At 36.3% G+C, this 27671-nt stretch overlaps 3 protein-coding genes across 10 annotated transcripts in view; 1 reads left to right on the forward strand and 2 right to left on the reverse strand.

The window, feature by feature from the left end:
- inpp5b (inositol polyphosphate-5-phosphatase B) overlaps window positions 1-10964 on the reverse strand; it is a 30771-nt gene extending 19807 nt beyond the window's left edge. The window contains exons 1-6 of one of the 4 annotated variants that reach the window (XM_053631868.1): window positions 10669-10964; window positions 9412-9491; window positions 7446-7543; window positions 6944-6973; window positions 6710-6820; window positions 2135-2251 (exon numbers count right to left, since the gene is read on the reverse strand). In XM_053631868.1, coding sequence (XP_053487843.1) covers window positions 2135-2251; window positions 6710-6820; window positions 6944-6973; window positions 7446-7543; window positions 9412-9491; window positions 10669-10725 — 493 coding nt within the window. In that variant the 5' untranslated portion in view covers window positions 10726-10964. Of the gene's footprint in view, window positions 1-361; window positions 2114-2134; window positions 2252-5132; window positions 6678-6709; window positions 6821-6943; window positions 6974-7445; window positions 7544-9411; window positions 9492-10668 lie in introns of those variants that run through there. The other 3 variants (XM_053631883.1, XM_053631876.1, XM_053631888.1) reach the window with 3 other exon arrangements.
- A 2227-nt stretch (window positions 10965-13191) lies between these two features.
- On the forward strand, window positions 13192-26354 carry LOC128612095 (uncharacterized). Of its 3 annotated transcripts, none has more exons than XM_053632024.1 (10): window positions 13192-13256; window positions 14919-14984; window positions 21848-21889; window positions 23330-23441; window positions 23593-23680; window positions 23974-24158; window positions 24261-24390; window positions 24513-24651; window positions 24872-25111; window positions 25299-26354. In XM_053632024.1, exons 4-10 carry the CDS (start codon window positions 23367-23369, stop codon window positions 25354-25356), a joined length of 915 nt encoding a protein of 304 aa, XP_053487999.1. In that variant the 5' UTR covers window positions 13192-13256; window positions 14919-14984; window positions 21848-21889; window positions 23330-23366; the 3' UTR covers window positions 25357-26354. The 3 variants fall into 3 exon arrangements, with proteins under 3 accessions (XP_053487999.1, XP_053488011.1, XP_053488008.1); XM_053632036.1 differs by having other exon boundaries at window positions 23395-23441; XM_053632033.1 differs by having other exon boundaries at window positions 23395-23680.
- On the reverse strand, window positions 13434-18423 carry LOC128612082 (uncharacterized). 3 transcript variants are annotated; one of them, XM_053632003.1, is made up of 9 exons: window positions 18299-18423; window positions 16767-16823; window positions 16081-16245; window positions 15876-15901; window positions 15677-15775; window positions 15340-15496; window positions 15109-15188; window positions 14912-15007; window positions 13434-14638 (listed from the first exon to the last, which is right to left on the reverse strand). In XM_053632003.1, the coding sequence occupies exons 2-9, from the start codon at window positions 16798-16800 to the stop codon at window positions 14378-14380; spliced, it is 918 nt and encodes a 305-aa protein (XP_053487978.1). In that variant the 5' UTR covers window positions 16801-16823; window positions 18299-18423; the 3' UTR covers window positions 13434-14377. The 3 variants fall into 3 exon arrangements, with proteins under 3 accessions (XP_053487978.1, XP_053487987.1, XP_053487970.1); XM_053632012.1 differs by having other exon boundaries at window positions 17458-18423; XM_053631995.1 differs by having other exon boundaries at window positions 16767-18423.
- Window positions 26355-27671: the final 1317 nt, after the last annotated feature.

The raw sequence follows: 27671 nt of genomic DNA on the forward strand, positions 1-27671 counted from the left end.
CATAAACCCTGGGCTTTGAGTATGAAGCACTGCTAATGCGTTTAACGTTACTGGCGTTAGGTCTGGAAATCGGTGCAATTAGTTATCTAGCTAGTACGCTAGTACTAAATGGGCTCAAGCTGTAGCTATATTCTCAACAGTAACTTAATTTTAGCATTCAACTCATCTTTCGCTGTGCATTAGCATATTATATGAGAAGCTAGTTAGCGAAGTAACTAACGTTTAAGTAAACGCATCGATACGCTAGCTACAAACATCGTCTTAAAGCAAACACATGTACGGAGTACTGTACTGTCTAACGCCCAAGTAGTCTTAATGTTAAGAAGTTCGTTAGTACGCGACATTAGGCCTGTTTCCTCACCACTGTATCCGCCAGCATCAGACATTTCCTTCAATGGCATCCCGTAGAGGGTAATGACCACAACACACTACCTGCTCCACCATACAGCTGAAGTCTAAACATGCACTGTGTGAAGATCAGCAACCGCAGGCATGAGTGAGCACAAAGCACACTCAGACACGAGCAGTCGATCATCAGAGCAACCGATTTAATAAACAACAACTTAATATGACCTGCCACTTAACGACAGCTCTGTTAACACAAGCCGGGATTTTACACTGTCCGATTACAACCGTGTTTTACGATTATTATTTGCTCGAGACAATCCCCAACAAATCTTCTGAATTCTGTAACAGGCTGCACGGTATCATGTGATCACACAGTGAAATCATCTGAAGATGAACAAAAATGGCACTTGTTATTATACATTTGCAAAAATGGTCTGTTGTGTTCAAAATAACCGTATTACCTACTATCGATGCAAACATACACATTTATAAACATATGGTCATCTCACAAACATTCATGATGAATAATGAAAGATAATGAACAATTACATAATGGCATTGACATGATCTGTTTGTTTTTTTTGCTGTTGTCCCAAATAGCTTTGTTCAAAGTTCAGATTGTTCACATATGAATTTACTCATAGCACAGATGCAAAGTGAAAGCCACTGTTCATTCAGAGTACATAAGACACACTACAGTGTGGTATGCAGACATACTGGTCTGGTTTTGTATGGGAAGTCTGGCAAACGGTCAAAGAACTAGCACTGTCTTTATATTTAAAAAATAAAATAAATAAATAAACCCAGGTGACATGGTGAGATTAACAGGTTATGCTTAAAAAATAAAATAAAATAAAAAAAATTTAAAAACAGCAGTAAAAATGCCTAAGTCTATAATGTAAATTAAAAACAAACATGGCAACTATTCTTGACTCAATAACGGCCTCAAGGTACACTATGCACAGTTAACACAGTCATGAGACATACCACATGTTTGACATCACAGAATGATGCCACTCACACTACAAGTCTCATACAGGTTCCTTTAAACACAGAGCCTCTTCTGTCTCTGTCTGAAATTTTATTTAATGGGATGGAGTGGATCTTGACAATAATCTGTTGTATTATTGCCATCACATATGATCCTGACATGACGTTATGTCTCTTCTCACATTTCCTCAAACTGTAAGATATTTCAGTTCTAGCTTGTAGTTCCCTAGTTCTTTACAGGTCTTCTACAAAAACTCTGCAGACATTACTACCGGCATTTAGCATTATGTAAAATGTGTTATTATCTTAACTGTTTACAACAATTAACTCTTTGGTTACTGGTGGCTTCCAAAACACAACTTAAAAACCAAGGTCTACTTTTTCATTTCCGACTGCTTGATCGGTTATTTAAAACAAGCTTATCAAATCTGCCAAGTAAAAATAAATAACAGTATCAATGCAGTCTTTTATATGTATACAGCTACAGCTTTTACTTCACTTCCCTTCAATATTCACCAGGGCTACTGTTACAACTACTGTTGTTAAAAATACTGCCACATTACAAATAAATGTAAACAATCCCAACCTATAAATCTATATATACATCTGTATGATGTTTCCAGTGTGGGGAAACATCATAGCAGCATGCAGAGAACATTGTGTATTTTTACCCATGCCTGGAAAACATTGTAAAATGTGTAATTTATGTATGGTATGCAAACATGAACATTAATATCAAATGGAATGAGTAAAACAAGTAGACAAGCTCTGGTAAGAGAGCATAAATATCGCTTGCCTCTTTTTTTAATCTTTCGTGTTGCATTGGGTGTTAATGATCCAGACTCTTTGGAGTTTTTCTGGTACTTAGTAAGCCAGGCAAACTTTGGAGTTGCAGGGTACTGCTCACAGACATCTAAAAATAAAGAGAAAGAAAAAAAACTAAGAGGTATACACAATTTACTTTCAAGATTAGCTGTATGACAATTTACTGCTACGACAGCACATCAGCACGACAGAGCAGGGATGTGTGAAGGTGTTTTACATGGGGGGGGGGGGGGGTGCTGGAATTTTAAGCAGCATACATGTGGCGTGAACTGTGACGTCACACCTGAATGATATTATACTTATAAATTTATACCATAGCATGGTTGCATTCTCGAATACATTTTCTGAAACAACATTGATCGGAATGTTTACGACTGAAATAAATGATAGGCTTATTTTACTGTGCCTATTCTATTCTGTTTCATTCCTATAACAACTCAACCACAGGGACTTGTATGTTGGACACACATCATCTATGCCTAATAATAAATTGATAAAAATTTGTTGTTATGTAACAAAGAATAATGTATAATCATTGACATGGTGAAGTTTTCTGTTAGTAGAAATTCATGGAAGGAGTGTCATCACTTTGTAAAATTCAGTAAGATAGTTCCTGTTATCACTTACGTTATAGGTGCTATACAATTCAATTCAATTTTATTTGTATATCATGTTTTACAATGGTCATTGTGTCAAAGCAGCTTTACATAAATATATAAACATGGGATAGTTTTTAAATGTGTGAATTTATCCCAATTGAGCAAGCTGGTGGCGACAGTGGCAAGGAAAACTAGTTTAGATGTTAAGAGGAAGAAACCTTGAGAGGAACCAGACTCAGAAGGAAACCCATCCTCATCTGGGTAACAACATATAGTGTAAAAGTAAAGGAAAGTTCATTATGGTTTTTATATTGAACTATATGTTGAACTAGTCCACTATACAGTCACTCACCTCACCAACATCTCTTTTTATCTCTAGAAGTTAATGAGACAAAAACACGGCTTATCATGTTACAGAGAAACCAGAAAGTGCCAATTCCTCTCAAGTCTCACAGATGTTCCGTAACATTAAATGTAACTACAAACAGTAAAAAGTGTTAATAAATTTAAAAAACTATAATCGTTGGCAAACTGCTGTTGTATATGCAGAATACTATCTCTGACATACAACCTCAAAAACTACTAAAAATAGTTGCAGCTGCATTTTCAGTTAAAGAAGTCCTGAAAATTGGGGGTGTTCAACAAATATATCATTACTTTATCCCAGATAGCGCACATCAGGGTTAAGATTTGTTGTCACTTTATAATCTGTGTGTCACTCCTGGTTCACCCACAGACCACTAATAATACTAATAATAATACTAGCATGCAAGTACAAACTAGAAAATAATCAAACAATTTTAGGAATATATTTAAGTCCTAAACAGACATACATAGTCTTTAATGATGTCATTTTATTATTTTTATTTATTTATTTTACATTGCATAGCCTTACAAATAAACTAAGACAAAGAGTATAATCATTTAATAATGTTTTTTTTAAATGTACAGTTGAGAAATTGCATCTCTTAAAACCTATATTTCTGCATAGAAAATATATTGCATTGTATTTCTAGCTTTATTGTCCTCTCATTTAAATGCTATGGTGAGCCCCTTATTAACTATTTAAGGTTGTGAATTTTGCTGGTGAAGCTTTGCAAGGTCAGATTAACTTTGTTGCATTTTTTAAATAACTTCATGAGATTATCATAAAAAACATTAAAAAAAACACTGTCAAAAACTGTCTTGTGTTTCAGAGTAAACATTATTAAAATGAGTTAATTAACCAAGAAGTGCATCCTGGCTACTTTTTACCCAACCATGTATAGATTGTGATGATCAGAATCGTGGTGCAGCCACGATTTTTATTTCACCATAAAAAAACAAACAAGATTTTGAACTACTCATCATTACCAAACACACTATAACATTTTTGCAGTCAGTGGTGAATCACCAAAGAAGCTATAGCAAAAATACGAAGCTAATTGTCATGACTTCCCCTTTCAGCAGCGTGCTGAAGAGCATGTGAATGCACGCTGCCGTGCAAGGTGCGCGAGCACCTGCTTTTTCGTTGTTGACATTCGTGACATTTGGACACGTGCATTTGTTATGTTTTGTTATGTCTCCTGCCTGCTCTGTCATTGGCTATTGTATCACGTGTGTCTGAATTGCCCTCAGCCGTCAGCCATTACGAGGCTGATTATGATCGTATATATACCGCGCGCCTCCCAGCACACGGCGCGGAATATTAGATAAGTAACTTAGATAAGATATATTAGTAGATTAGTTTAGAGTCCTTTCCATAGTTAACCATAGTCATAGTCCATGTCATGTTTCATGTTTAGATTTGTTTGTTTAAGTCAGGCTGGTTTCTCCGCTCTCAGTCCCGTGCTACTGTTCATGTTTCTTGTTTTGTTTCTCGACCCTGTATCCCGTGACCGCGACCTTGATTCCTGCTTTGTCCCGTTTATGCCTGTTTGCCGATCGTCTGACCTTTTGCTTGTTTCTGGATTACGTTATTGGATTACGTTTTGGATTTACCTGCCTGTGTCTCTTAAATAAAACTGTTAACCTGCGATTGCATCCGTCCTTATCTCCGTTGTGTCACGAAACGTGACACTAATTATGAATATGAATTAATTTACTATAATAGTGCTTAATTCCCATAACAAAACCACTTAAAATATCTAGTATCTTCCCCATCTAAATAACATTTACACTGCCATTTCTGTGTTAAATTGCATTGAATGTGATTGTTTTTGAAAAATGTGATGCTGTAAGAACAAATGTCTAAAATTTCGAAATCTGTCAGAATCTGATAGTGCTGTACACCAGCCTTTCATGTATTTCAAACATGAAAACAATTAAATATGTTTATCCTAACCAAATTATGTAACTCAGTCCAATGAAGAATTTAAGGACATCACTTACTTTTACTCATTCTTTCATTTCCTCTCTTTCTCTCATGCACAGAAGATATGAACTTCCTTTTCTAGAAAAATTCTTCCTGGTGTTTCTGTTCAACTGCAAATTTCTAAGACAGACCGCAGAGTTACTGCTAAATTTGCATGTTTCTCATGTTCTTCCTGGCAATGGAAATATGTGCTGGGATATCAGTGAGACATCAATGACAAAACAAATGTCCCACAGGCTTGTCAAGATAATATCAGAAAAAATCGTTTCCTCTTTGACTTACCAAAAAAACCTCATATATATATTTAGCATTCAGTTAGTCCGTGCTGCTGCAAGTGGAAAAACAAAACAACAAGTAGCCTAATGTACTTTACAGGAAACAAAACATATCATTTATGATAACTCTCTGTATTCATATGTAGTAGTTATAAACCATCAAACCAGAAGAAAAACTCCTCATGCTTGTTCACTTCCACCCTCAGTGTTTCAACCCACCTTTAGTCTCTGGCATGTGTGTCTTAACACTTGTGTGCTACATTCAGCTGCTGGCTGAGAGTAAGCGTTTTCTTTTCACTTGTAACGTTAACTGATATAAAGCAGAATCCTACCTACTGTATTGGGACAGGAAAGAGTTAACAGAAGAAGTAATAACATTAACATAAATGTATATTTAAACCAATTTTTTTTATTACAGACACCAGTCTGAATAAGAATTCCTTGTAAATACAGTTTTACAGTCTTGTAAGATTTAAAACATATTGTACATGTAAAGTTAAATCAATTTAACTTTATTTATCCAATTCCAAATCATTTATACTGTAGGATGATATATTATGTCTGCAGAACCATGATACAACAAATAAGATTATACAGGAACTCAACCCACAGGACAACATAAAGTGCAAATAGTACGACGAGTCTAAGTAGATTCGAGTTTAATTTTGGAAGACCTTATTATTGCATACAAATTTTTATACCCAGTAAAATTTCAATTTGAGCTTCTCTTACCTTGACTTTTGTTTTCAATAACGGAGTTCTTATTCATTTATTTTACATTTATTCATTTAGCAGATGCTTTTATCTGAAGCGACTTATGAATGAGGAAATACAAGCAAAATTATTCATTCATTCATTCACTTGTTCTTTCAGTTTCATTCATTTTCAGTAAACACTTTAGATCGAGTCAGGGTTGCGGTGGTTTTGGATCCTATGCCGGGAACACCAGGCATGCAATGAGAATAAACCCTGGAGGCACCAATACACACACACCTGCACACTAATTCACTCCTAGGGATAATTTAGAACAGCCAATAAAACCTTCCAGCATGTTTCTCAGAGATGGGAGGAAACTGGAGAGCCTGGATGAAACCCACAGGTGAGAACCCATGAAACTCCCCAATGACAGTAACCTAAGCATGAAATGGCAACGCTACCTGCTGTACCTTCTGAACACAGTCCTTATTCTAATAATAAAATCTGCAGTCTGAAAAAATATGCTGAGGCTGCCTTTACCAAGGTGATGGGAATTGTTTACACTAAAAGGTTATCCAGTCTATCCAAAGATGGCTAATGATAAGAAGAGGGTAAAGTCTTACCACACCAGGCTCTGTTGACTTCAGTGAGGAAGAGACGTGTGTGGGACCCGAAAGGCAACTTGAGCTCCATCTCGTCATTAAGGAATGTTACTATAACTCGAGTATCGGCACCTTACAGAGGACGAGGAAATAGAATGCGTCATTCTTTAAATATGATCAGACTGGGCTGGACTTGACTTAAAGTGACAGAAGAAATGATTTTGCTCATTATTTAAAACAAACCCGTGTACTTACCAACTACAGCAAGTTCATCAGGAGACGACACTGAAAAAACAGACAGAGAAGACGCTAGAGCTTGCAGTGCTAGGATTCCGCAATCGTAAATCACAGCAACAGAGTCCACTCTAATACTGTTACAGTGATGCTAGTAATGAATGTTACAGTGATTGTTTCAAATAGAAGATTCATTTTTTTATGTATATCTTTCTGGCACATTTGATGCTAGCTATTACTCACCAACAAGTGCCAGTAGTACAAAAGGAGTTGGCCGAGTGTGAGAGCTTGTATTCATAATTCAGGCAGTGTGCAAGCGATACATGTATGTTCCCTCATTAACAATCAATGCTTGCCTTGAATTTTGATTGCAGTGTTGAAACATGAATAATGAAATGCATCTATACGCATCAGCATTTAAATTCAAAATCCATCTGTGCATGAACAAAATGTCAGGAATACAGTGACAGAAATGTAAAAAAATGTCAGAAATTCTGTTAATTATTAACACTGTGAGACTTACCCTCAACAACAGAAAAGTCATATGAAATGGGAATGATTTCCTGCAGTGTTACATCATTGCCAGTGATTGCCATTCTTCTATGGGTGAACATAAATAATCTGAAGGAGAAAGGGAAGAGAGCATGTAAACACTGCATATGTACAAATATAAACAGCAGATATGCTTAATTCCACCAGTATTATAACTTAATAAAACAAGAACAACATTTCTAATATTAATCTCAAATATTAGTCTGATACCAGCACTGCATTTGACGCTGCAATTTAATGCTATAGTACATACGGAGAAATAATAATTATGCTGCCATAAAAATAAAACACCACACACTTGACAGGGCAGTGCACATTTGATATGACTAAGATTGGTTTCTTCTGAGTCATTTTATAGACAAGCCCCCAATGCCCCTTCACATCCTTATAAATCATATATAATAAAATAAATAATGTAAATATTCATGAGGAGAAGTTGCATGTTTACAGAGTTGTAACTTGGCTTTCGAGCAGTTGAATGTCCAAGTGCACTTGAAAGTGATGCTGTGGCAGTCCTTGCTAATAGTATCTCTAGTTAGCATGCTAAATAGTGATGGGTTGTTCATGAACAATTTGTTCATTTTGAATCAATCTTATATGACTCGGGAATAACAAGTTGTCTCAGAGAGTGATTAGTTAATTTTGTGTTGGAAATATCTGTTCATTTGTTCGTTTGTAACATCACATAGATGTTTGGAAAATCACATAGACTCTGTACAGGAAATAAAAATGAATTGTTCACTTTCCGAGTCTTCTAGTCCTAGTCATTCCTTCTATTTTTTTACATTAGTATTTATTGATTGTAAAATACTGAGCCGAGTAGCAGTTACTTGACAAATGAACAAAATATTCGGAGTGGAGTAGGGACTCGGGAGGTGAATTAATAATTTCCGTTTCCTGTACATAGCGTATGCAGCCGTCATGTGACAAAAGAATGAACGATATGGACCAGAAGACCCAGCTGAGTGGTGTTTCATTTCTGTTTCTCATAATTTGTCCTTGGCTGCATTATAATTTGGATAATTGGATAATTTTCTAATACAAGCTGTTACTGGAGATGCACCGATTTATCGGCCGATAATTAAAAAAATCAGGGATGATTATATCCTGTCAATCAAAACAGGGCAGGAAAACACATCGATTTCATGCTGTGTGTAAAGATGATGTCTCTTGTGTGGAATGATGACAAAACTGTAGAGTTTGTAAACTCTGTAATCTCTGCACTGCTAAAATTTTTTCACTGGAAGTGAGCAGCAGTGAAGTGGGAATTTTGGCGTCGAGTCAATTTTTTTTTTTTGCCGAGCTGCTCAAGCTGAATTAAAGCATCAGTACATCGTTGAAAGATTTAAATGAAGATGAGTTGACAAAAAAGTATATATTGCACAGAAAAATATATTTGTAGAGTAGTGTATTTCATATCCGGTTAATGTTAATATATATATATAAAAAAGTTATATATTATACATTACCAGTTTGATGTCAGTGATGAAGTAGAAATGCTTTTGTTTGTGGTGAGTGAATGTGACCCTAACAGGATGTTTTTTAGAATTCAGTCAATTAATTCTGTTAATATGAATGAATAACATTCAATAAGTTAAGAAATCTTCATTTAATCTTCAGAATTTAGTTAATGTGTTAATGTTAATTTGAGTAATGTGTTTTCTGTTTATGATACCAGTTATTGTGAAACAACTTGTTGAAATGGAGAGAATAAAGTTTTTATTTGCATTTCTTTCAGAATTGTGGAATTAATTATTATTAATTTATAAGAAGGCATAAAAGGCAGAACTATTGGTTATTGGTATCGGCCGATATCACTCTGAATAATCGGTTATCGTATCGGCTGAGAAATTTAGTATCGGTGCATCTTTAGCTATTACATAAAATAACTTCCAGTAAGTGTAGGAATGTGCTCTAAGTGTGATGTAGAGTCTTACGCATGCTCTCTGCTGTGCTCCACAAGCCCCAGGAGTCTGCTTTCTGTGCCATTATTCAGCAGTAAAAGACACTGAACAGCCTGAATAAAGCAGCTGGTTAAGGACATCATCAGTCTTACAATGTAGGAGAAACTTTAACAGGTTCCAGTAGAATAAGAAAAAATAAAAGAATAGTTTCTATCTAATATTCATACAACCAGTGAACAAAATGACTGAGTAATATAATAAACATATTTGCTGTTGTTAACTGGCAAAATTCAGAATTGAGGCTGTTCTACTAAAATTTACACATAGTGCTCAGGGTTCAGAAAGTTTAGATTAGATTGATTAAAACATTAGTCAGTGCAGAAGTGTTTTATTAACATTTAAACAAATTAATGTCAATTAATATGTGTTAACATTGCTTATGGTTTATAAATGCTGCAGTTCAAGGCATGTTCATCTTTTACTAATGCAGTAACTAATGTCAGTTAAGGGAAGGTTACTACGAAGCGTCTCTGTTTTTATTCAAAAAGGGAGAAAAAAATATTGATAACGCTTGGTGAACTCATCATAGCAATCAGAGCAATTATACAAGATAGTTCCCCACTCCTTATTTCCTACTTCCGTTAAAGTGCATTATTGAGTATCTAGTGTACATTTGGAAATGAACCCTAAACGACGAATTGTGGATATTCTTCACTAATCCATATTTAAAGTTAAGTGCAACACAATTCAAAATAAATCTTAGCTCAACAACCCCTCGATTAAGTCTAAACTCTGATTTAAATCCTCAATAATGCAACTCAACCTTTAATGTTTTTTTTAAAATTGCTCTTAGTAATCAGCCCCACAGCCTCATCCTCAGCATGAGCGCCCCCGTGAGGAGAACTGCAGTAACACAGCTGCTCTTTGACAGTTAACTGAGATTAAACTTCATTCTTCTGTGGTTGGAGAAATACCAAGTGTAGCAACAACATCTCCTCAAATATTGCAACACGCACCTTACCAAACCTATACAATATGTACCATGATATAAGCTTCTATTAAAGTACTCATAGGGACTACACCTGTATGGGACACTTGTTGTTATTACACGAACTGAAACCTCGGCCTGCATGTTGATGAAGAGCTCAAGTGTAACATTACTGCTGAACTATTTTTAGAAGTTTATAACTAGTTGTCTATTCACAGAGAAATAACTTCAAAGAAATAACGCAGGTCTTTATATTGTAAATTCTTATTGTAAACGCAACTTTGTAAACAAAGCTAGGATACTATAAGGCAGTTTTCTCCAACATCCAGAGTCTCTTGAATCGCCACAGACTGATCCATTTCACCAAGGCTAAATTAATCTGGACCGTTAGCTTAACGCGACTAGCTTGCCCAGAGCAGAGAAACTTAGGAATCCACGCAAGACACTGCATTTGAAAATTCTAAGACACTGTTTACATGTTCCGTCTTCGCATAATAAGTCTGAAGCGTTTAAAATATGGTCTCACTCGACAGATAAACATGTCTCTCTGATTTCTCCAGCTGTTGCCCGTCTTCTCTCCCGCTGCTCTGCCACGCAGAGGTTTCACAAACTGGAGATGACGTCACGCACACAGTTCGCCTGGCCGCATCCGAAACGACAGAATGGTGCTTAAATAGTGCACTAGATAGGGTGTAGAAGCCTTTACTTTCCATGCACCACTCGTGCACTTATAGAGGCAGTAGGATACAGCCGTAGACTTTGTTGCTGCTCTGATTTTTTTTTTTTTAAGTTTGAAATAAAAGGCATTTAGTTTTGGGTTTCATTTGATGTAAACACCTACTAAATGGTACTAGAGCATTTGTGAAATATGACAAGTGAGATTTATCTAATTTGAGTCATATGTCTAATACAGTCCGGTACATGATTCAAAATCATTTATGAGTGATCAGGGACAATGAATTCAATGCTTATGATATTAATCTAGAAATTACACTTTTTTTGAAAAGTATAAATATTTAGTATGAAACTGCCTTGCTGGGGGAAAAAAAACCCAGTAGAAACCATAGAATTTGTAATAGTTATAATGTGAATTGTATTGTTTTCATGGAAACTAATAGTACCTGTAGGTCTCTACTGGTAATTTGATGACTTCTACTGCTATCATGGAATGTCTAGTGGATACCATTAAAGACCAAGGAAGGTTAATTGTTATGGTTTTAATGTTAAGCTGATGGTTTATTATATGTGTTGTGGAAACCATTAGAATTTCTGTCATGGTTTCTATTGGTTTAATTTTGTTGTTGTTGTTGTTGTTAAGGAATATTTTATCAGGCGTTCATATCACCTACCAGAAGCTGCCAAGCATACTGTGACTGATGCATGACAGCTTGGGCCATTTTGTCAGACAGCATGGAGACATGAAACCATCTGTATAAAATGCTAATTATTGTTTTCAGAGGTGGCCTATTTGTGGATTGGGTGGTCAGTAATGGCAAGTGGTCATATACAGTGCTGTACAGATTACTTCTGCAGATTACTTCTGTTTTTGTGTATGTCTCATACTAAATTGCATCAGAAATTAAAACAAAATCTAAGATAAAACAACGGCAACCTGAGTAAACACAATTTTTAAAAAAATGATAATGTTATTTATTGAAGCAAAATCCAATGCCAACTGGGCCTGTGTGAAAATGTAATCAACGTAATGTAATTCAATCAACTCAGCACTTAAGTATAACTTTTTCAACAGCATGAAGTTGGTTAAAAGGTCTTACCCAGTAACACACTATGCCAAAATTGAAAGAAATTCCAGAAATGATCAGGAAGAAGGTGACTGAAATACATCAGTCTGGGAAGGGTTACAAAACTATTTCAAAGGCTATGGGACTTCAAAGGACCACAATGAGAGCCATTATCTCCAAAAGGTGGTGAACCTTCTCAGAAGTGGATGATTCCTCCAAGAGCACAGCATCGACTCATCCAGGAAGTCACAAAGAATCCAAGGACAACATCAAAGGACCTATAGGCTTCTCTTGCATCAATAAAAGTCATTGTTCATGTTCTGTGGATTGATGAATCAAAAGTGGAACTGTTTGGAAGTCAGGGGTACTGTTACATTTGGCATAAATCAAACACAGAATTCCACAAAAAGAACATCACACCTATAGTCAAGCATGGTGGTGGAAGTGTGATGGTGTGGGGATGCTTTGCTGCCTCAGGGCGTGGACAACTTGCAATAACCGAAGGAAACATGAATTCTGCTCTCTACCAGAAAATCCTAAAGGAGAATATCCAGTCTTCAGTCTGTAAGTTGAAACTCAAGCGCAACTGGATTATGCAGCAAGACAATGATCCAAAGTATAGGAGTAAGTCCTAGTTCTAGAAATAATTGAAATACAGATCTCCAGTTATCGGAAGCATTTGTTTGCAGTTATTGCTGCTAAAGGTGGCACAACTAGATTTTAAGTTTAAGGGGGCAATTAGTTTTTCACATTGGTGATAGGTGTTGGATAACTTTGCTTCAATAAAATAAATAACTAAATAAAAACTGTAATGTGTGTTTACTCAGGTTGCCCTTGTTTTATGTTGTATTTTGTTTGAAGATATTTAGTAAACTATTAAAACTATTTAGTATGAGATATACAAAAAAAATAAAAATAAATAAAACCCCAGATGAAATAAGGATGGGGCAAATACTTTTTCACAGCACTTTATTAGATAGCCTTTGAAATATGAGGCATGGGCAGAGAGCAGTGAGGGAAGGGGGGGGGGGGGGGGTTGTCAGTTTGTGGTGGCTTTTAAGAGTCATTAGAAATCCTGCAGCTGATAGAGAGGAGAGAGAGGGACACAGAAGTCCTTAGAAATGCTCTGCAAACAAGTTGAAGGTGTGGTAAGTATTAAATTATTCATTTTCAGTTATTTATTCATCATCAGCAATTGCTTTATCCTGTTCAGGGATGCGTGAATCCAAAGCCTAGACCGGGAACATTAACCTTTACAGGACAATATAAAATTATTTTGATTTTATTTATTTTTTTGCATTGTTAAAATTTCTCTCAACTTTTAACCTACAGTATGGATCATAAAACAGTTTTGTTAAGAAGTCCTTTGATTAATTCTGACAAAGTATTTTTGGTGTTGGACTGGTTTAATTTTAATTATACAAGAATCCTTATAAATCAAACATGCTAAATCAAATGTTATCAATAAGTATTTAATTTGTAACATAAAATGTAGATATGGTTATACAATCTTATAGTGCAATAGATGTTTGTTCAAAAATAAACCTTTTTGGTTTAGAGTTTTAGCTAAAAGTCTTCTGCCACACAACCATTTCACATATACACAAATTAATTAGACTACATTTATCTAGCATATGTATAAAGTGCATATATATTTTCCTTTTTGTTTGGTTGTCAGTTATGTATGTTGATTACATCCTCATTGTTCTGTCAGACAGCCTTAATGGGCATGCTTAATGGCAGAATAAAACATTTTGTTCTGAATGTTGGATTTGGATTATCTGCTTTGGCAGGAGAAAGAAAGACTGCTGAGCAGGTAATGTGATCCACATTACCCAAACATTTGAAAATAATAGTCATCAATCAAAAAAAGGCCCTAAGTGTTTGCTAAGCCCTAAGGCCCTAAGGCTGTTTGCTGCAAAACAAGCCATGTTATCATATGCAAATGGTAAAGTAAGCATGCTAAACTAAGATAGACGATTAATATATATTTGTATATAATGAATTTGTCAGCACAAATGCAATTTCTCTCACTATGCTGCTTGTAGCTTAAGGTATGGATTATACATAATTAAATTATAGACATTTCCTCATCATATAGTATAATCTTCTCTCTTTATAGAACATATCGTATATACCCTTCAGTTGACATGCAGATAAATAAATAGCACACAATTCCTCATACACACACATGCACACACACACACACACACACACACACACACACACACACACAACTAGCAATCAACTAGTGCTCGAAACATATAATCTAATCTGCAGATTTGCCCATCATTAACAAACAGAAGAAGAATGAAAACACCACAAGTGGCATGTGAGAGCATGGAGACATAGTGCCAGAGCCAAGAACATTTACTTGGCCATTCAACTTGAGGCAGGAGGCTGTGGTGGTAGCATTGCAACACTCTAGGACACAGTTGCTATTGCTGGAGGTGCACACTGTCTCTTTGCTACAGTCCTCAATACAGCTTGCTGTCCAGGTCACCACTGTTACAGCCAGAGTTTTCTTCAGCTATGAGGAAGGGAAATAGAGTTATGAAATATTATAAATGTATTTTTGCTTGCTCAAGCTTAAGTAGTCTGTTCAGCAAGCTTACTCACTTGAGCCAGCGCTGATATCTCATATAACAATAAGCAAGCTAAATACACACCATTATCCTTTTATTTGATGTAGGCATAATTCATGATATTCTGCAGCCACATCTGTGATTTTTAAAATTTTAACTGATCAAAAACTGTATAGGAAGATATGGGAAGAGATCTTTTTTTTTCTTTTTCTTTTTACCATACAGAAGTTCTGGCCAGGAGTACACAGTGCAACATTAGTATTGCCTTGATAACAGACGTCTCCATTACAGGTAAGCTTATGGCACTTCTTGCCCTGTTGATTGTGATTATATAAAAAAAAAAATTAGTGTATGCGATAAATCTAATGAGATGAATTGTCTTCTCTAGAGCAGTGAGCTTTCTGTTCATTCTTACATTGGTTGCCATGGTGGTGGATGCAACAGTAGAGCTCTTAGCAGTGGTGGTAGTGGTGGTGGAGGTTGTTGTAGTAGTCACTGGTTGAAAGACAAAATGTTGAGAAACTGAATAATAAGAATCAAGGCTACAGGTCCACATCTATTCACTGACACAACAGAATGTCTGTATAACTTTGCACTTCGCAGGTAATTAAGATTAGAGATAAAGAACAAGTGGGAGAAGGAGTACTTATGATGGAAGAGTTGAGTAGGGTGTTGATAGTGGAGTTGACACAATTGTCGGAGCAACAATTAATGGAGCAGTTGTTCTGAGAGGTGTTCATACAGGCACTGAGGCAGGTGCTCGTGCACGCCACTGAATATGTCGCATCTCTGTCTCTTCTCAGCTAATACATCACAGAATATCAGTCAGCTCATTAATTTGCAATGCAAAACGTCTGCTTTGAAAAACCACACACTATCCATAGTGTGGTGTGGTATGGAATTGACAGGAATATTATAAGAAATCTGCAACATTTAACACACATTCAATAAATATACACAGCACATGTGGTGAGTTCTTATACCTCGCAAAAATTTGCAGGAGCCGAGCAAGTAGTGTCATTTGTGCTTGTGAATGTACTGTAGCACGCTGAGTAATTACAAGAGAAAACTCGACAGGATACCTATTGAAAATGAGACAAGAACTGAATTTTTAAAAAGTCTCAGAAAACACTCCAGTCTGTTTATTAAGTTTGAAGCTAACATGCTTCTTCTGTTACTTACCATTGCTGAGTTTGTGTTATTTGTGCCTAAAAAATATAGACCAAATTAAGAGCTGAGGTCAATTACTTTTCTTAGTGCTATGTCAGATAACATAACATCATGTCAGTGTCTGCTATGTAATGGTTACATTTTCAGGCATTTTTTTATATTTAAACTTCTTAATAATCAGATAAATATAAAAAAAATTATTCTAGTGACCACTTACCAGTAGTGTTTATGTTGTCACCTGAGGGAACCCCTGTAGTATTTAAAGTCTGATTCATCAGTGTGATCATAGTGGGAGTAATGGTCATATTTGTGGAATCTGTGCTGTTCTGTGCACTTGCATACAAAATCAAACTTGTTTGCAATAAAACAAAAAGAAGGAGGCCTGTTGGGAGGAGAAAGAGAGAGTCAAACTGCATTGACCATTATGCAATTGATTTGCACTGACCAGTTGAGCTAAGGCTTGGAAAAGCTTACACAGTGATCAATCTATATCAGTTTGACATATAATTAAATTTCAGATGAGAATGAGTTATATTGAATGCCGGCTGAGAATGGTTCGGATACTTTCATCTGTAAACACCCCAAATGTGAAGTTAGTGACATTTTTACAAGGTGAATATATAATTATGTATACTATTTCTCTGGAAAATACAACACACCTATCTTCCAATACCACAACTTTCATATTTAGAAATCACAATGTTGCTATTACTAGTTTTTGTTCCTTGTCAATATGTCCTAATAATGTCATACATCACATATGCTACTGTTTAACCTAGAAAGTCCATGTTGATATCATTTGTCATATTTATTAAATAGAAATGGTAGGTATAATGCATGTCTTTTTAATAAAAGGAATATTATATATGTCATATCTGTTATGTTATTTTGGTTTATGTTTACCTTTAGTACAGGGTATTAGTACAGATCCCTTCATTTTTTGGTGTGATCTGTTATTACCTGTAAACACACAATGACATGGTAGTTTATTCATAACCTTGCCATGTTGCTACTTTGATTTGTTTTTTTCAGGGGTTTTATAATAATTTACACATTTATTTTCAGACAATATAATTTGGTACTTGGAAAATGACAAACAACCGATGAATGAAAGCTTTCCAGTTGCAGAAATGTGTAATAAATAAATACTATCTTATGCGACTCTAATCATTCTAGAAAATGTCTTCATCTTTCCTGTTGGTTAACCTTTTGCCTAGCTATAGGTATGCTATTATAACGCCAAATGATCTGTAGTATTCCAGGAAGCATGTAGTATATCATGCTGCATGATTAAAACCTGCATCTGCAGTTATCAGTTTTTAATAATTAATAACAATGCTATTTTATTATTAATAATAGTTTATTCTTAAAAATTATTTGAAGATAGTTATTTTGATTATTACAAAGTATACTTGATAAATAATAAGTCGCTCATATCTGGAAAGGTACTGGAAGAGATCACGTGTCCTTAGTTACAAAAATGATCACTATGAATGCTCATACACAATTAACAACTTGTTTGTTCTTAGAAAAATCCTATGGGTACAAGAGCAAAGCACAGCTTGTTACTCATCCCCAGAGGAAATTGCATAACCTCCGTCAGGAAACTGCTGTGGAAACCACTTTATATGTCAACAGGTCCTCCAAAACGGAACTCTCTGTTTTTCTTCATCCCCCTGTCACTTCTACCTTTTATAGGGGAGTAGAGGACAATTTGACTTCACTTAAGGGAAGAAAATAGGAAACACTTGTTGAAATTAATTAATTAATCAATTAATTAATTAATTGTGGTGATAGGTGACAGAGAGAAGAAAAACATCATATAATGGAGTTTGTCTTGCACTACTACAGTGCATGTGTAGGGAAAAAATGCAAAACCTTATATTAATCACTGTTCATTTAGTTTGTATGCAATTAAATTTGCATAACATGCAAATGTGCAAGGGAACAGGAGGTACGTAGCCTGTGGTAGTGAATCACAAGTTCCATTATATGACTGCAATACATTATAAATATTTATTATTGATTACACTATTATATGTAAAACTTTTTCTTTTTTTCTCTATCACATATCACAACAATTACACAGCTGATTGAATAAAGATTACTAGGCATGCCTCATGAGAAAAGAAACTTGTTGGTGAATATCTTACATCATGTTAAATATTCTGTTCAAATCTGTTTTAGAAAAGCAATAAATAATTACATGTAATGAAATATATATTATTTGGGTCTGCATTTCTTTTAGTCTACTGCAAACATGTAAAAGGTTGTTATTCCTGTGCCTGCTCTAGCACCTGTGTACAACCATAGCAACATGGTACATTTGGCACTTTGGCATCTTTCAGGGGAACCCCCGGGAATCTGCACACATCCAACACTTTGCAAAGTTATAATCTTTATAAAAACAACATGTATTGTGAAATTCTACTTACTTTTGTTGAGAATGAAGGATAGTGATGTTTTGTCCGGAGATGGCAGCTGTGGTTGAAGTCAAGTGCCAGGGCTCTCCCGTTCTCTCCCTCGTTGCCCTCCTCTCTCTCCCCCTCCCTCTCCCCACGTCTGTTGCTACCTTTCTGCTGACATCACAAGGAGAGGTAGTCTAATGAGTGGAAACTTTTTCGTGGCCTGGTGTCTTAATTGCATTTCCAAACAGGGGAGGGGCAGAATTTGAACAGCTGTGCTAGAAGAATCAGACCATTCAGTGGGGCAGAAGGCACTCTTCTACATTAACTATTTTAATGAGTAAAATATGGACAATGTTAATGAAACCGCAGGCTATGATTTGGAATAACATGCATTAGCATGGATCAGTGATATATTCATAGATCAATTAAATATCTGAATGCAAAAACAGACAAATGCTGTCATTCACAGGCATTGCAATTACTTTGCTTATTAAAGGTTTATAATGGCCCCACCCCAAGCTTATCCAATAATTTAACAATGTCTGCCTTGTTAATAGAACTTAAATGATAATAGAACCTAAATGCTTTGATGAAGAGATTTAATTCAGCATCATCACCCTTTCCAGGTGCATACACTTGTGCCTTAAAACAACAACAAAAACATTAGTTGTATTTTGACAATGATTTTTGTTTGCACTGTGGTTTTGTTTTGCACTAAAAACTAAACTATAGAATTTTAAATGTAAATAAGCAGTTAAAGCACTACGATATACAATATAATACCAGTATAATCACTTAATTTAACTCAGTAAGCTCAATTTAAATAAGCATTCCTATTATTACTATTTAAGCCCTGCCTCAGGTGCATACAGGTGTATACCATCAGCCACTGCAGTCTAGAGAAACATTGGTCAGTAAAGATTAAGAAGAATTAATGTAAACATAAATCTTAAGTATTATATTTTGGAGTGCAGTCTGGGGAATGTGTTTGTAAATTCTTAAAATAAATAAATAAATAAAAATAAACTACACTTTCCCCTGTTCCATGCTCCATACACGTACCTCATAAGTATAATTATCCCTTAGTAATGATATGGGTTATGGAATGAAAAGATCCCCAGATGCAAATGTCTATAAGTCAATCAGGTAACAGAAGTCCCACATTACAGTTCACACCCAGGTCATGCTTCTTCAGCTGATCTATATTGCTCTTAAAGTTTTAAAATATTCCGTGTATAAAAAGCAGGTTATGGCAAGTGATTGCATGACACTGAAGGCAAAAATAGCAGGAGGGAAAAATCATACATCAAAAGCAGTAATCCAGCTATTGGGTACATTTTGCATTTAAAATATTTGGTTGTGAATTTTCATGCTATTCTGCTCCATTTCTCTTATTTCCATAAGCAATGCTGGTTATAAACAAATGCAGTGATGTTGCTTCTTACTTCTCATGTAAATCTAGGTACACTGAATGAGTTCAGAACAACAAAGCAAATTCACTGACACTCTATTAATATGAAAAAAGAAAAAAGAGAAGAGGTTTGTTGCTATACTACTACTAAATCAGAACATAATAAGCTCAAAATGGATACTCTATGTCTCTATGAAACATATTTAGCTCTAAATTCTTTGAGTATATATTATAATGTATGTTTGTAAAGATCAGCATGTGCTGGAGCTTTGTATGTATGTACAAATAATTGTCTTTAAGAGTGAAAGTTAGAGGTGATTAGTTAAATTAAAATAGCTTTTACATGTGTACTCAATGCCATTGCACTGTCAGTGATGACTATGTAGTGCTAATGGGGCCAGATAAACACAAGCTGAACATGCAGCCAGGCCACTGTAAAAAATGAAACAGATGGCAGGACATAACAAATAGTAATCTTTGATTCTATTGTGTGAATACAATGATTGGTACATGATTGCTATATCTCAAAGGCAAACATTAAAGAGAGGGTGGTGAGGCAGTGCTGTCTCCTGCCTTTTTCCCAGAAGACGCAGTGCAACCAGACAACGGCATGTAGCTCTACGTGACTACTGGCTAGTAGAGATTAATGAAGCCCCTGAGAAAGAAGCCTCAGTTCAGTATATTTACACTCCTGTTTGGAAGATGACGTTGAACTGTGGCCTTTCTGAACAGCACAGTAACACAAGCATCACAGTTATTTATTTATTCATAAGCCTTTAGACTATCATGTAAGCTCATTTATCCACACAGCATTCACACCATTTGGCAGACACCCTTTTCCAGAGAGACTAACAGAAGTGCTTTGTAGTCTCCATCACAAACAAATTCTCATGCTAGGTTTTAAGAATGCTATCAAGCTAAAACCTTGTTAAAGAAAGAAGCAGTGTTCTCCTACACTTGTATAAGGTGGATTGATCCATGGCAGTATATACAGTACATGTTCAAGAGGTTAAACTACAACAGTCTACATCATTAGTGCTGACGGAGTTGTAATGGTGAGGTTTGCTTTAAATACGAGAAAGAAATAGCTTAATAATTTATGGCATTTTACTACCTCAGTAGCATATCTGAAATACATTCACTGTATTAATAAATAAATATAATTAACAGGAAAATGCTGGGCTACTCCTTTGTGGTAAGGGTTTAGTTAATAGGAAGTTCACCAATATTTGCCCATCCATGAAGACAATAATAAACTTTCCATGCTGAAATTCCTAACAATAAGAAAAATGGCATGTCTAAACAGAGATTCATGCAGTCAGACAATAGACTCATAAGATTATTTGCTATGGTGATATTTTTGAGCATTACAATTTAATATCGATGTTGACCACTCAGGTAAACAGTCCATGTTATTTGACTAACTAATAATTAATACTGAACAGATAGTACCAGCAACTACATTACAGGCTGACTGACTGAAACTATATATTATTACATTATAAGTAGGAGATATGTCCAAAAAAGATCCTATTTCTCCTGTGACAATTATTAGTTTGTACATAAACAATCCAGGCAACAGTTAACAGAGTAACAAAGATGAAATGTGAGCTCATTTGGAAAATGAACTATTGAATCCCCATGAGTCCTCAAATGGAATATTAAGCAGCCTTCATAGTAATCTATATTGTTGTTGTTTTTCAGGCTAGACAGTTCAGAAAGATATTATTTTGCCCTCTTGTGGCAATCCTGCTGAACAACAATAGCCTTAGAATAAGAAGACTAAAATAACATCCTTGGTCAAACTGTCAATCAAAGAAAATTGTACCCATGCATTCTAATTACATCTTGTTTTTTTCTTTGTAATAAATGCAAAATTCATGCAAAATTCTCAGATGTGGTGGCTTTAGGATTTTCCACACAGTACAAGAGCTCACTTCTTCACAATGCACAGTTATTTGGACTTGTGTAAATAGGATCAGAGACCAAAATTAGTATGTGAGGGGACACAATTGCACCATGCAGCTCAGTGCCTAAGCAGATTATATAGGATTTACAGCCATGGTCATTTTGACATCAGCAGTCTCCGTTGTAGCAACAGATTATCCTGCATATACGACCACTGTGCGATTGAAAAATGAACAGAGAGTTTTTATTCTTTGTAGGAATCCTCAATATCTTACAGCACTAGGAATTACAACATCAAGGTTTGACCAAATTTTATACTTGTTTTATTTGCTCTTGTGATTAATCTGCTAAATGCGTTATGTCTGGGAAGAACTGTAAGCTTTAAAACATTGAATGTGTAATTGCAAGATGGTACAGTGGTGTTTGAAAGTTTGTGAACACTTTAGAATTTTATATATCTACATAAATATGACGTAAACATCATCTGATTTTCAAGAAAGTCCTAAAAGTAGACAAAGAGAATCCAATTAAAGAAATGTTAAAAAAATAAAAAAATTATATATATATATATATATATATATATATATATATATATATATATATATATATATATATATATATGTAATATAAATGTAATAGTCTGCGAGGTCACAGAGGAACCCAGGGTAACTTCTAAGCAACTAAAGGCCTCTCTCACATGTTAACATGCTAAAGTTAATGTTCTTGAGTCCACCATCAGGACAATACTGAACAACAATGGTGTGCATGGCAGGGTTGCAAGAAGAAAGCCACTGCTCTCCAAAAAGAACACTGCTGCCCTTCTGCAGTTTGCTAACAATCATGTGGACAAGCCAGAATTTTATTAGAAAATGTTTTGTGTATGGATGAGGCCAAAAGAGATTTTTTGGTTTAAATGAGAAGCCTTATGTTTGGAGAAAGGAAAACAGCATAAGAACCTTATCCCATCTGTAAAACACGATGGTGGTATCATGGTTTGGGCCTATTTTGTTGCATCTGGGCCAGCACGACTTGCCATCATTTATGGAACAATGAATTCTGAATTATACCAACAAATTCTGAAGGAAAATGTCAGGACATCTGCCCATTATCTGAAGAGAAAATGCGGCATGCAGCAAGACAACAACCCTAAGCAAACAAGTAATTCTACCAAAGAATGGTTAAAGAAGAATAAAGTTAATGTTTTGGAATGGCCATGTCAAGGTCCTGACCTTAATCCTATACAAATGCTGTGGAAAGACCCGAAGCAAGCAGTTCATGTGAGGAAACCCACCAACATCCCAGAGCTGAAGCTGTTCTGTACTGAGGAATGGGCTAAAATTCCTCTAAGCTGATGTGCAGGACTGATCAACAGTTACCCGAAACGTTTAGCTGCAGTTATTACTGCACAATGGGGTCACACCAGCTAATGAACGCAAAGCGTTTTTTTTGCTACTCACAAATATGTATTATTGATCATTTCTTCAATAAATAAATGGGCAAGTATAATATTTTTGTCTCATTTGTTTAATTGGGTTCTCATTGTTGACTTTTAGCACTTGTGTAAAAATCTGAGGATGTTTTAGGTCATATTTATACAGAAATATAGAAACTTCTAAAGGGTTCACAAACTTTCAAGCACCACTGTATGTGGAGAATTCATATATTGCGTTCATAACACTAAAATGTTCCCTTGTGGTGAAAATTCACCAGATCAACTCTGTATGACATTGATTTTACAGATAACTGCCAACTATGTACCAATAAAAATACCTCAATATGGTGACATATGTCCTTTGGTCAGCAGTTGTCTGGACTTTGAAAGGCCTGTTGTGCTGTTGGAGATTTTTCTGGGTGAGCATGGCGTGTTTTGTTTGATTAATTCAGAGTTTACTGTAATACTTCAATTGGTCCATAATATATTTATTGCTGTTTATTTCTACTAAAATATCTTAAAATAAAATAAATCTTTCTCACAGAATATACGATGCTGGTTGTATTATAGGTAAACCCATATTGTGCCATAAAATCTTCACCAAGGATACCACATGAATCTGAAAGTGAATGCTGTACCCATGAGAAACATTTTCCAGGTTTTTTTTTTATTATTTATTTATTTATTTTTATTTAAAAAAAACAAACAGACATAATATAGAACATAATTTATTAGTATGAGTTTTTGGTTCTTATTTCAGGTTTGTTTTCCATTACCAGTAGCAACCAACTACATGGTTACATGGTTTGCCATCTGTGACACTTTATAATTTGCAAATATATACTATGCTTCTGACTGACCATCAGGCGGTTACGTTGCAAATACTTCTCGCATGGAAATCACCACATTGCACTAACCTTCTTATAAATTTCTGGAAAAAAATTATTGTAGAATCTGAGAGACAACACACCTGGGAGAAGTCACGCCACCATGAGCACAGCTGTACCTTACACAAGAGGCTATTGAAAGCTGAGGGGGAGATTCAGGATCTGAAAGCTCAGATTGCCTATCAAAGGGCAGCATGGGAAATGCGGTTCATGGAGCTGCAGAAGAGACAGCATGATCTAAGAGCTCAAGTATGTGCACATTCATATTGTAATTACTACATGCATTTGTTAAATTAGACTTGCAATAAACTCACTTTGGAAATTATATTTATGCAAATATATTCTTTTTAGTTGTACTCTGAGATTGTCACTAGGTCAGGTGCCTTGTACAAAGCAAGTGATTCAACAGAAATGAATGAGAACTTCAGAGAGTCTGACTTGGAGAATGGACACAAGGAGGAAAAGAAACGTGGCTGGTCCAGTAAGTTATTCAACTGACAACAATTTTTCTTTTTCCTCAGAGTAGTTCATTTTCCTCAGCTAGATTTGGCAGTAATATTAGTAGGAAGCACTTGATTACTGTTGCTTTCTGGTTTCTATAAGGTGGCTTGAACAAAATTCATCAACTGGATATGAAAATACTGCATGATGTGGCTTACTCAAACAGTCTGACATGCAGTCAGGGCTCCTTTTGTGCTAATACTGACTCCAGATCAACATCTGCCATGTCTATCAGCACAAGGTACAAGCAAGCTCTCTTAATCTCAATTCTCAATATATACTTACAGGATTTGAAAATGAAAACTGATTGTGAACTGCATTTTTGTTACTTAAAGAAGTGTGCAGTCACAGAATACATGTTTATGTACATTAGAGTTCAGTCTCAGTACACTGATTATTTATTTATTTAGTTATTTATTTATTTATTACCTTTTTTTTCGCATTTATTTTTCATTATTCAGTCTGGGCTCATGGAGAAGTGGCACTCGTCCCCAAAGAGCCTTTGTGCCCCATTCCCCAGTGGACCTGCAGATTGGCCACAGGGTTAGAGTTTTGCTTCCTACAGGCCGAATTAGCACTGGAACCCTGCGCTATCTGGGCCAACCACATGGCTCATCTGACTTTTATTTGGGTGTGGAGCTGGAGCTGGCTGAGAATGCAAACCAAGCAGGCACCTGTGAGGGGCAGTGCTACTTTGACTGGTAATCAGCCTTGCTTTAAAAATGTATATCTTATACAAAGAAGTGATCAGAGAATGATCAAAAATATTATATAAGTATTTATTATAAAAATATTTATAAGTATTTATTATTTATAACATGACTTTTTCTCTCTCACTCTATCTTTCTCTCTCTCTCTCTCTCTCTCTCTCTCTCTCTCTCTCTCTAGCAAGCCTGGACATGGTGCATTTGTGGCATTCAGCAAGCTACTACTGGCCTGGGAGTAGACATATCAATTAGTTCTTTTTCACTCCTTCTAACTGCCAGGACCCCTGAGAGGCACCTTCTTGTGAGCATACACGTACATGCTCAGACATTTCAACAAAGTCACAAAGTAAAGTATGATGCAGTATTTGTAATAAATACTGCTGTCCTACAGCCATTTCCCCAATACTGTTTTTGGTTGACTGTGTTATTTAATGAGCCATGCTGCAAGACTTGCACTTGTCTTGCCAGTGTTTAAACCCAGTGCAGAGTCTGACTCAAATGTCATACCCTAACAACTTGCCAATGCTCCCATGTTCACAATGAATATTAAGCATAGTGAGAAGCTGTGAAAGCAGACTGAGTTGCTTTCTATGCATATAAACAACCAGGTGGCAGATGTGGCTCAGCTTAAACTGTTCTGGAAATGAAACCACGCAATGCAGAATCTCATGTCCCTCAAAGAAGCCCTCCATAAAACACAATGACTGGAACTCCTTCCATCTGAGGAGTGAGAGGCTGTTATGTCTACAGCAACATTTGGGAGGTTTTCCAGGCGACCCAGGATCATGTTAAAGTCTGGCCTCAGTAGTGCCTGAAAACAAGTTTGGATCAGCTCCTGGCTCAGCTCCTCAGCTCCTATCTGATCCAATAGAATATTAGCTATTCTATTGTTAGCATTAGAATCTGCAGATATTAGTCCCTAGGCAAGGACAGCTCCAATTGAAATCTTGCTCCTGGCAGTGGTACACTTAGGCCAGGACATAGAGTCCACTAGCCTGGTTAAAGCACAAATATTATTAGCACAGACTGTCTTGCTGGACACATGTAAAAGTATCCTGTAAAATCAGCCTTGTGGGCCAGAAATTGTCTTTGGACTTGCTGCAAAAAAGGCCCTGGAAAGAAGAATGGAGGGTTTAGAATCATGAAACTAGCATGGCAAAATTGACAAACCACGAAGTGACTTTTTGTCACATCAACCCAGTCCTGCATTCCAAGAGCCACTAAGGTCATTTTGAATTGTGTGACTCTTACACAGTGGGAGTCATGCCCTCAGGCATCCAGCAAGTGCCTGGATGCCTCCCAGTCACCCCATGGGACAGGCCTTAATCAGGGGGGTCCTCTTGGAGCTCATGAACATGATACCAACATGATTGTAACTCTGACACAATGAGGTTCTTTCACCTTGAACAGAGGTGTGATTGAAAAGATTGACCTTACTATTCAAATCAAAGGTTCATCAACACACGTTCTAATTCAGAAAACCAGAAAATTCTAGATGAGAGAGGGCTGAATTTGTTCTTAAAAGCCACCCCTTCATGTTACAGTTGTTACAGTTGTTAGATATAATGCAAGCTGTGCGACCACTGTCAGTGGATCTGCATGGAGCCTATTTCCATGTTCCCATTGTCCCCAGGTCACAGATGCATTTTGCCTTCCATAGGCAGGCATTACAATTCAAAGTTCTACCTTTCTACAGCTCTCTTGTACCACAGGTGTTTTGAGATGTATGCAGATGACCCTGCTTTCTCTGATTGCCAGAGGCATCAGGTACTTGGAGGACTGGCTTCTATGTGGCCAGTTAGGACAAGTCCAATCTCCTGGTGCAACAGCAAAACAGGCCATACAATACTTTGGTGTGAAGCTACATTAATTGAGAATTCTGACCATTCTGACCAATTATTGCACTCACCAGATTCAGCCAGGCCACTATGTCCATATTGGTACCTGCTGAGAATGCAAGGACTGCTGATGGCAGCCACAGTGATAGTTACCTTGGTCATGCTGAAACTAAAATATTTTAAGAAGTGTGTTATCAGTCTGCAGCTGGACCCCATATACCATATAAACATATATAGACACATGTCCATTTCACCAAGAGGGGTACAGGCTCTAGCTTGCTAGTGATGCAAGGCCTTCCTAACAAAAGGGGTCCACTTGGGAGTGGTGCCCTATTGCAGAGAGATTTGAAAAACAAATGAACACAGATTCCTCTCACTGGCTGGCACAGTGTGGTGTAACTGGTATATAGACAGCATGTGACATCAGAACACATCAACCAGTTAGAATTGAGGGCCATCCATCTGTGACAACTGTGACAGAGAGATAAGTCAATCATCATGGTGCTACAAGGTCTGATGGCTCTCTTAACCTTGCATCGAAGCTTCTCATGTGGGGCCAGCCACAGCTAGCAATACTGAGAGCAACTCAACTACTGGAACTGTACTTCTGTGCATTCCATTCTCTGCACCACTATATGCTCAGGAGACTATATGCCCGGGGAAGTGGCACATGAACTCAGAATTGCAGAATTGTTGTCTCATGGAGAAAAAGTTTG

The sequence above is a fragment of the Ictalurus furcatus genome, chromosome 1 (assembly GCF_023375685.1).
Source record: "Ictalurus furcatus strain D&B chromosome 1, Billie_1.0, whole genome shotgun sequence".
NCBI classification, from domain to species: domain Eukaryota; kingdom Metazoa; phylum Chordata; class Actinopteri; order Siluriformes; family Ictaluridae; genus Ictalurus; species Ictalurus furcatus.

Bases quoted from the DNA above. Each gene is read 5' to 3' on its own strand.
- LOC128612082 (XM_053631995.1), bottom strand. From the start codon at position 16,857: ATGAATAAACTACCATGTCATTGTGTGTTTACAGGTAATAACAGATCA. The intron at 15,776-15,875 runs GTAAGTAACAGA...CATTTTCAATAG, and splicing joins ATAACACAAACTCAGCAATG to GTATCCTGTCGAGTTTTCTC. The intron at 15,189-15,339 runs GTACTCCTTCTC...TCTTTCAACCAG, and splicing joins ACTCAACTCTTCCATCATAA to TGACTACTACAACAACCTCC.
- LOC128612095 (XM_053632024.1), top strand. From the start codon at position 23,367: ATGGTGACATATGTCCTTTGGTCAGCAGTTGTCTGGACTTTGAAAGGC. The intron at 23,681-23,973 runs GTTTTTTTTTTA...AAATTATTGTAG, and splicing joins CCATGAGAAACATTTTCCAG to AATCTGAGAGACAACACACC. The intron at 24,159-24,260 runs GTATGTGCACAT...TATTCTTTTTAG, and splicing joins AGCATGATCTAAGAGCTCAA to TTGTACTCTGAGATTGTCAC.